This window comes from Bidens hawaiensis, unplaced genomic scaffold (genome assembly GCF_021521415.1).
Source record: "Bidens hawaiensis isolate Kalapana, Puna unplaced genomic scaffold, B.hawaiensis_p1.1 tig00057110_1, whole genome shotgun sequence".
In the NCBI taxonomy this organism is placed as follows: domain Eukaryota; kingdom Viridiplantae; phylum Streptophyta; class Magnoliopsida; order Asterales; family Asteraceae; genus Bidens; species Bidens hawaiensis.
In genome coordinates, this window is record NW_027500316.1 from 18,889 (window position 1) to 29,175 (window position 10,287).

At 35.2% G+C, this 10,287-nt stretch overlaps 1 protein-coding gene across 1 annotated transcript; it reads right to left on the reverse strand.

Moving 5' to 3' along the window:
* Window positions 1-419: 419 nt before the first annotated feature.
* Window positions 420-3,406, reverse strand: LOC143601802 (putative exonuclease domain-containing protein At3g15140). The gene is made up of 6 exons (XM_077079110.1): window positions 3,086-3,406; window positions 2,298-2,500; window positions 2,141-2,221; window positions 1,892-2,017; window positions 1,682-1,805; window positions 420-1,582 (listed from the first exon to the last, which is right to left on the reverse strand). The coding sequence occupies exons 1-6, from the start codon at window positions 3,353-3,355 to the stop codon at window positions 1,382-1,384; spliced, it is 1,005 nt and encodes a 334-aa protein (XP_076935225.1). The 5' UTR covers window positions 3,356-3,406; the 3' UTR covers window positions 420-1,381.
* Between the last annotated feature and the right edge of the window lie 6,881 nt (window positions 3,407-10,287).

Here is a 10,287-nt window from a genome sequence, read left to right on the forward strand (position 1 = left end):
TCAATCTTGATCTGTGTACACTGAATTTGACAAGTTCTTTAATGTTGAATGTACATGGAAATTTTGAAGATTCTTGCATCTGTTTATTCAAATGGATAAAGTGAACGGATATGAAAATTTTGAAAGTCGATGCATTAATTTGAGAGTTGCTCACGAATATAAGCCAACTCTTTAAATTAATAATTTATTAATTTATCGATATAATAATTTATCTAAATTAATAAAATAACTCAGTCCCAACATTATTAATTTATAGAGGTTTTACTGTATATAAAATAACCAATAATCATGGGTTAAACGATCAAATAGAGTTCCGATGAACTGATGCTCTGATGTAAGTTGATATCAAAAGAAAAGAAATATGGTACATAGGAGAAAAAATTTCTCTAACTTTTACATAACCTCTCATTTACCTTCGTCATTGGTTAAGTACAACAGCAAACAACTAACTTGTTTAGTCAGTTCACAGTTGATACTTACTTTACTTATTCAATCCATAGCATATCACCATGAATCAATAGCCCGAATACAGATCAAACGACTGATATGACATGAGAAGAGGCGTAGATTAAGGAGAGACCCATTTTAAGGTGTTCCGTTAGGCTTTAGCATGATCCATTTAAACATTAGCTTATGTTTCTGTTTATAAGATTCACACTAAACTTTGAAGGGGAGTTGATAATAGGAACTTAATTAGCTGCGGATTTGGAATTTATAAAACCAGCCACACGCTAATCAATTTGAAGCTATCATAACAAGAATCGAAACAAAAATTGTGTTTTTTACTTTGATCTCTTGAGGGGAAGTATACATCCGCAAATTAATCATCAAAATTGCCAGATTGAAGCCAACTATCAACCAGAAGTAGACTCCTTAGATATAACTACATAGTACATACTTAGAATCAAAATAAAACTCAAAACAAGTGTAAATTCTTATGATACACTTTGGTCAACAAGTCAATCCAATTACACTTGAATGTTATTTGATGACACTAAAATCACCAACAAATCAACAATGCAATACTACAAATTTACAAGCAAACCTATACAATATTGACACAAGGCGCTAAATGTATAGAGCAAACCTCAGGACTCCACATGGCACAATCTTGATCGCGACTGGCGAGTGCTTTTGGTGCACCCAGACTTCAGTTATCATAAATGCAAGAATCATAATTGTTTATGATAAGAAGTTGAAGATTGAGAGAAACATGTAGATAGACCATGGACTGTAGTATGATTATAGATTAACAACTTAATTATAATGTAAAGAGAGATTAACAACTTAACTATAACACGCTACAAAACTGTTAACAGTTCTAAATTACATTTACCCTACAATCAATGGCCACTTGAATAACATGACCTCTAGACGACAGCTACTTGATACGATTTTCAAACATGAATTCAACCTTGTCCGGAACCAAATGGTTTCTCCTTGCAGTAATCTTCAAAACAGCACCATCCACGAGCATACGCTGTAACACTCGTGCTATGTTCTTCGTGTCATCAATTCCAAGATGATGACTTCCTAACAACGGTATCTTCAATTCATTCATCATTGTACGCATTCCAGCAGCCTAATATGTCATATATGCACAAAAATCAAATCAAGTCAATCTTCTACTTATTACTTATTACACATCTAACATTTGAGGCTTACACAGTTGCGTACTCACCCGCCTCTTGTAGAAGTTGAGATATATATCCTTCAAGTTAATCCACTCCATGAAATATGAAGGTAGCTTCATTTTTGAAACTTTGCATTGCTGGGGTATTTTCGTCCTTATATCCCAGTTCCCACTGGTGCACATTAATTATAGATCCATAGTTAAGTTAGCATATCAAAACCATAAAAAGTAAACTTTTAGCATATATTATCATACTACCAAGTTACAAATGCAGCTCGATTAAGCGGCCCATCAAGTTCCTTGCTGCACAAACTATGTTTTAGCATCCATTCTTCGAACTGTTTTATAACTTCATCAAATGGAATAGCTGTATCATGCCAAACACTGTAAAGCGGTTAGACATTTTATTTCCTTTGAGCTTGTATAATATATAATCACACTTTTCTCATGAACATTATAACATATAACTACATAAGTCATTCATAATACAAATGAATATCAACATACCGGTCAACTCCTAGTTTTCCATATTTCCCTTCAATATATTGATTAATTCTTTCTTCACTCATTTCTGTAGGCCTAACAAACCTGAAACATAAATATATTGAAGTGTAAATTTTTATTCATATTAATCTATATAATGTTTAAGAAAACAGTGTACAACCTGTGAAAGAAAGCTACAACATCCATGGTTCTGGCATCAATCATCAAAACAGGAAACTCAAGAATCTCAACTTTCCCCTCCAAATCAAGCACGAGGAAGAAATCTAAATGCTCAGAATGCTTGTTTACATACTCATCAACATTTGGTGAATGCTCCAATGCGAAACTATGATTGAATATCTGCAGGTGACTTGTATCCTGCATCTGTTGGATACAAATCATTAGCTTTCATACACAATTATAACGGAAATTCATCAAAGGATCTCTGTTCTTGCAAAACGTTAAATACATAAACCAATATTTAGGGCTGCAAATGAAACGAATGAACACGTACAAGGCCTTGTTCGTGTTGGTAATTTAAGGAAATGAACCAGTTCATGAGCTGTTCACGAACACTTACCCAACAAGATTTCTTGTTTGTGTTTGTGAACTATTCACGAACACTTAATGAATACAAACGATCACATATTCATTGTAGAACAAAATCTGCATTTTTCAACAGCAACATTATGCGGAATCCACCAAAATAAAATGAGTACTTTAACATATTATCCGAACATACTTGGCATAGTTATTATCATAACTAGAGTTTCAATATTTTATTAAATTAAAACAAGTAAAATAAAAACCATCAAATGAAGGAACACAAACCAACATGAATGAAGACGTCAGTTCATGTTAGTTCGTTTAACTTAAATGTTTATTAAACGAAGGAACGAACATAAACAAACGGTTGACCAACATAAATTTCATCATACAGATAAAGATATATGAATAGAGTGAATTTACCATAGTGCATTTGTCCTGAGTGTAATACAGGCACATTGGCTTCCAACGAGTGCTTTTATTAAGATTTTCAGACTCGTTAGATGTAATTACAGCTTCACTGGCAGACATTGAAGCAACCAAGGGTTCGTTTGAAGAAGATGTAATGAATCTACGGGTAGATAAGACTGACGTCCGAGAAGAGATAGAGGTTATTGCAGAAGAAGAAGAAGAAGAAGGGTGGAAAATGGAGTTAAAGCTGTGGCGAAGGAGACAAACCCTAGAATTCGCCATCTTCAACACCTCGCAAATGATATGATATTATTGATTCAGTGAGACGATGATTTAGGAGGTGGGTTTCAGATGTTTAACGACTGCTGAAACTAAGGTTATGTTAAATATATGTAAATGAACACAAATTAGCCCCCATAGTTCGATCCTGCATGGGGGCAATGACTTTATTTGTTTTTTTACTTGCACTTTAAAATTAGTTATTTTTATTAAAATTAGTAAAATTAAAGAAAAAAATGATTAAAATCTAATAATTTTAACTAATGGGTTACAGACTAATTGGGGGATCGGTTTCGAACCGATTTCAAATTTTCAATGTATAGGTTTACAACCAGATTTCAACCCTACAGTTGGATCAGTTTTGATCCGGTTGTCAAACTTTGGTTTCACTACCGGTTCTGATACCCAAATTTGTTTTTGTTGCACCTCTCCAGAGGTTGATTACTACACGACACAAATGCAATGAGGTTGGCCAGCATGTTGGGCTTAATGTGGGTGAATTATCTGCTGGTGATTTATTGTGCATGTGTTTTTTTTAGGTTGCATGAGTTTTCAATACATGACATTACAACATTTTATTATGATACACATGTTAAAAAAAAAGTTATCAAAACTTTTGGGCTCGGACCAGCCTCTCCTTTATAGATAAGATGATTATTATGGTAACTTTTGCGATATTGTATTCTGTAGACATCTCTCATGTTGGGTCCGGAAAGGTCTGGCCCATTGGGCATGACTCAACCTCTCCTTTATATTAACATATAAAAAACATAAAAAAAAAACAACAAATGAACATAGTAGCAGGAAGGAGTTAGACCTCGTGTAGTCGTGCTTGATATGGTTGGCTTTAGACTTCGTGTCATACCACGACCAAAGGCGGCGGAAAATGCCGGGGTGCAACTGATTGCTCATGAACAACAAGACACTATTAAAGTAACAATATTTAAACAACTCATTAATTTCATTCAGTCACCAAAGTAACACATCTCGTTCATACAAATAAACATCAAATACAAGAAATAAATATTATCCATTCTTCTAATAACGTAGCGGTATCAAATAGAATGGCGTTTTCAAACTCCAAGTCAAGTTGGTGAGCAATTTCATAGTTTTGAGTATATATATAATATGAGAAAAATCCACAAACGTATATGAGACTATAAATAAAAGTATCAATCGTGGTATATAAAAAATATGTAAATGAGGATCCTTTCTAATCGGTAACAACCGACATACTAGGATAATGAGGCCCTATTCTACTAGCACAAGGCTAAAATAGTTAGGGGAACATATGATCATACTTATTGAGACTCAACAACAACATAAAAATAAACACTCGTGCACGTAAAGCATATGAAACATATAACACACAATAGAGCAAGTATTCTATGTATCATACACCCTAGAGTTTGTGGTTTGAGGATCGAGTATAATAAATCATTCTTGTTTTGAATAAGTATGCATGTTACCCCCAAAGTATAAAAGTGAAAACGGGAGATGAAGTGTACTCACGTTAACTAAGTAACTTGAAAGATTGATTCGGGAATAATCGGAGATCGGTTTAAAGAGCAAGACCTAGATTAAACGGGTCTTAAGTTAGTAGGTAGTCTTGAAAAGGTTTAAAGTAAAATATATGACAAGTAACGTAAATAAATAAAGTTTAGGGTTTAAAATGTAAATATTTAAGAAATTAAAGAAATGTTTATTGAAAAATAAGTTTACCCAAAACCGGGTCTTGGTATTCCATTCATTAATATTACTCAACCTATGTTAAGTAACTTATGTGGGTTATAATGTACCATTGCAAGAACCTTTGTTATATAAATACCAAAACGAGGTCTTAATCAAGTGTTCAGATTTGTCAATCCGAGTCTAGATAATTAACTAAACTCAAAGTTAACTTTCCCAAGAGATAAATGTTATGAGATAACTCAATTAAAATCAAAAGACTTAACCAAATATATAGTTCTACTGTGAAGAACCTTAACGTCCGTTAAGTGAGTATTTGGTTTTACCGGTCCAAACTTGTTATAAGATCAAGTTGGATTCCGACACACCAAGTATGTTAAGAAAATAATTTAACATTAGTTTTAATTACATTCTTGAAGAAAAGATGAGTTTCAGTGGCCCAAAACACACCTATGTGTCTTAAGCGAGTGAACTCGGTTTAGTTTGGTTTTGGTTCGGTCCTTGACTCAGAATGATACCAAGGATGATTGCCACATACCCAAATACCATAGAACTATAAAAACGATTTTAGAAGTTATAATATTCAAATCTTACATAAACATTTTTATTTTACTATTTAGAACAAAACTAGTAAACAAGAGTTCGGTTTTGGTTCGGTTCTCAACTCGGGATAAAACCGAGGTAGTGACTTCATACTCAATACCATGGAACTCATTTAACATGAATTAGAAACTAAACTACTTATGCTTTAAACAAGACTAGTAAACGTTAAAGGAAATATATTATAATCAAGGACTATAATGAGTCCTCAATGTAGCCTTGCCTTGTAGCGTATCACCTCAACCGACCATGGCCGGAGAAGGTGAAAGTCGAAGGTAAACAAGGGGTGCATATTATATATATGTTGTACCACAAGCTTCAATTACTAAGTAACAAAACAAAATTAAAGAATGGTTCTTGTTTGATTATTAAGAAACCTTGAAGAGATGAAGTTGTGTTCTTTGTTTGGGAAAGAAAAGAAGTGAATGAACAAGGTTGAAATGAAGAAGATAAGCTTGTTTATATAGGTAATGGTCAAGGTTTATTTCTATGTTTTATGTCAAAGCTTGCATGTATTTTAACTGGTTTAACAAGTCAAACAATGCAACAAAACAACAAAAAACGAACTTGTGTCTGCAGGCCCCCTTAGCGCGGCGCTAAGGTCTCTTCCCTTGACCTTAGCGCGGCTCTAAGGTCGCGGAGGGAAAAATATGATTTTCAATTTTGGCAGTTTTAGTCCAAAGTTCGTTTTGAGCGTTTAAGGGCATTTTAAGTGTTGTAAACGATATTTTTGAGATCCGGCAACCATAAAACAAATATGTAGCATAAAAATAATCATTTTTATATTATTGAAAGGTTCAGGATACAAAACTAGTCGGTTTTTGATGTGCTAAAAGTAGTCAAATAATTATTAACTAAAAATAAGCTAATCTAGACACTAAGTAATAATTCTAGACTCTTAAACTACTAACCGGCAAGTGTACCTGTCGACTCTAGTACAGCTAAGTAAGTCCAGATATCGAACCCACGAGACTCTATAAATTACGTATACTAGCTAACTAGACTCAACTACAAGACATGACTATTTAGTAATAACGTTTGAATGGGGTTTTTAAACTAATTATTAATTAACTAAACATAACCCTAATTGATTAAAATATAATAAAACATAATCATTACTTAAAACCTAATTAATTAAATATTATAAATTTAACCCTAATTAAATAAAATATAATAAACTATTAAAAAACTTAGATTAACTCAGATGATGAAAATAACTACCTAGGCTAGAATCCCCAATGTTATGACAATCAATCAAATGGAAACTTAAGTTATGGAACTGGATCGTAAAATAGACCCTTGACAGAAAACCCAAACAGTACCCTTGACCTTCAAGAAAACACCTATGGATTTCTAACAAGTTTTAAGGCTCACCAGTTTTATGAATTAAACTTCCTTACGGTTATTTAATAATTTATGTCTAAGTATCTTTATGACGAAAACCTACCTTACAGCGCAAAATTCAAAGATAGTTGAGAATACTCAGTTAACTTAATAGACTAAGCTGACAATCAAATCTAGACGGACTCCTTACGAAGAACTAAATCTAGTAATCCCGACAAGCAAAGATCTATCAATAGCTTATCACCTTATAGCTTTTTAGGCTTACAGCTCACTTTTATTTGTTTAATTGATTTTATTGTTTCTATGATTTTAATCGATATCAATCACAAACTAGTCAAGAACACACAGTAAATGACCTAACAAAACCCTATCCTATGAAACAATTAACAAGGGCAATGTGAAACAATAAATCCAAGTAAACAAAACCAAGCAATAAAACGCATTAATTAAATCAAACTCAACAATTTACTTAGAACATAAAATCCATAACGAAACGAAATCCAAACAAAGTCAAACCGAACTAAGGTTCATCACGACCTAGGTAGTTTATGAGGTTTAGCCTAGCATCATATAATATAAATCAAACAAAGCAAATAAAATTGAAAACATGGTGAATGAATGAGAAACGAAAGATTAAAGGCGATAATACCTGTAGTCTTCGATCTTGAACGTAAAGCTCTTCATTGGCTGTTCTCTTGCCTTCAAAATCACCACAAGACTCAAAATTATGCTCTCTAAAACTCCAAATTCGTCTGGTGGCTTCAGGGTATTGTTAGGTTTAAGTTAAAGATGTTTAAATACCCAAAACAAGGCCCAACATGTAGCAAAAACGAAATAAAAAATCCTCCAGCAATCCGTAGGCGTCGCGCGACGGGAATGGAGTGCCTGGTCGCACGGCTCTGCGTGTCACAATAAGGGGCCCGGTCAGACCAGCCTAGTCTGACCACTTCTCTGTCCGGTTCCTTCCTGACACGTTCCGGATCTTCGTTTTGGCTCTTTTTAACTCGTTTTTCGCCCTTTTCGAACACGATCAACTTTCATTGCCTACAAAACATAAAAGTGTTAGTAGTATACAAATCTCGACTAAAAACGAACATAAACTATTAAAATATTAATTAAAATATACCAGGGAAACATAAACATTTAGCATTATATCAGTTTTCATAATAAAAACAAGGGATATTGGTTTTTTATACTCTCAATTTTCTTTCATTGGTAGATAACACTCCCAACTTTTGATTTGTCACCCACCACTCCCAACTTTCACCATATTTTCCTGTACCACTCCTCGTCTAAATGAACACTAACCTCGTTAATGTTTTATACTAAAAATGTCATTCATATTAGTTGAGGGGATGAAACAGAAATTTTATTTTTAACACACAACCTCCATTTCCGGTGACCTCATTTTTCCGGCGACCTCATTTTTTCTGGAGAATTTGAGTTTTCCGGCTATCTCGTCTTTCAGAACACCATATCCATCATTTCACCGAGCTTCACATATGAATTTGAGTTTTACGGCGAGTTGCAGGTTTCGGGCGAACACCATATCCATCATTTCACCGCCCACCACCCCAAACCCGCAACCCCCGCCACCACCAGTGTCTCACCCAACCACCTTCCGGGATCGCATGCGTGCCGGAAAATCGAGTTGCAGGTTTCCGGCGAGCACCATCTTCATCATATCTCCACCGGTGCACAATCTTCATGATCTCCATCACCTTTTTACACCTCTGTACCATCTCCATTTTCTGAAAGACGAGATAGTCGAAAAACTCAAATTCGCCAGAAAAAAGAGGTCACCGGAAATGGAGGTTGTGTGTTAAAAATAAATTTTCTGTTTTACCCCCTCAACTAATTTGAATGACATTTTTAGTCCAAAACATTAACGAGGTTTGTGTTCATTTAGACGGGGAGTGGTACGGGAAAATTGGGTGAAAGTTGGGAGTAGTGGGTGACAAATCGAAAGTTGAGAGTGTTATCTACCAATGAGGAAAAGTTAGAAGTATTAAAAACCAATATCCCTAAAAACAAATACAAACTGACCCGAAAATGGGGAATGTCACAGTATCCCCTACTTTAGGAAATTTCGTCCCGAAATTAAGATGACGTTGAAGCAAACAAGTGCGAATACTTCTCTTTCATAGTGTATTCTCGTTCCCATGTAAATTCCGTGCCACGCCGTGATTCCCAACGGGCTTTAACTAAACGGATGCGGCTACGTTTGGTTCGTTTTTCATTGCGGTCCATGATTTCAAGAGGTTTTTCGATCATTTGCAAGGTTTCATCGATACGTACTTCGTCGAGAGGTATATTAAGATTACCTTCGGCTAAGCACGTTTTGAGGTTTGAGACATGAAAGGTTGGATGAACACCGTTAAGTTCTTGCGGTAACTCGAGCTTATAAGCCACTATTCCAATCCTTTCGAGGATTTTAAATGGGCCTACGAAACTGGGAGCTAGCTTTCCTTTCTTTCCAAAACGGACTACCCTTCCAAGGGGATACTTTGAGAAGGACAAAGTCGCCAACATTGAACTCGAGGGGTTTTTGCCGTTTGTCGGCATAGCTCTTTTGGCGGCTTCTAGCAGCGAGGAGATTTTTGCGGATTTGATCAATACGATCGGTAGTGTCTTGGACCATCTCGGGACCGGCGATTTGGGCTTCACCAATCTCGTTCCAAAAAATCGGAGAACGACACTTATGACCATAAAGAGCTTGGAAAGGAGCCATATCAATGCTAGAATGATAACTATTGTTGTATGAGAATTCGATAAGCAGGAGATGAGAATCCCAATTTCCAGTGAAATCAAGAACACAAGATCGAAGCATATCTTCTAGGGTTTGTATTGTACGCTCGGATTGGCCATCGGTTTGAGGATGATAATCGGTACTAAGATCAAGGAGAGTGCGCAAAGCTTCTTGAAGAAATTTCCAAAAACGGGAGGTGAAACGTGCATCACGATTGGAAATAATGGTCAACGGAATACCATGGTGGCATACAATTTCACAAACATAGATTTGAGCGAGTTGTTTGACAGAGTACTTCTCGCGGATCAGGATGAAGTGAGCCGATTTGGTTAATCGATCGATGATGACCCAAATGCTATCATTTTACTTTTGAGTGGCGGGTAACTTAGTGATAAAGTCCATAATAGTCTGTTCTCATTTCCAAACGGGAATAGGAGGTTGCTCGAGTAAACCAAAAGGTTTTTGATGTTCAGCTTTAACCTTTGAGCAAGTAAGACATTTTGAGACATAAAGTGCAACGTCCTTTTTCATATCCGACCACCAATAAATGGAT

What these genes read in the sequence shown, in the direction of transcription:
- LOC143601802 (XM_077079110.1), bottom strand. Translation starts at nt 3,355, where the DNA reads ATGGCGAATTCTAGGGTTTGTCTCCTTCGCCACAGCTTTAACTCCATT. An exon ending in CTCAGGACAAATGCACTATG is followed by an intron (nt 2,501 to 3,085) that starts GTAAATTCACTC and finishes TGTATCCAACAG; the next exon opens with ATGCAGGATACAAGTCACCT. An exon ending in GGAAAACTAGGAGTTGACCG is followed by an intron (nt 2,018 to 2,140) that starts GTATGTTGATAT and finishes ACCGCTTTACAG; the next exon opens with TGTTTGGCATGATACAGCTA.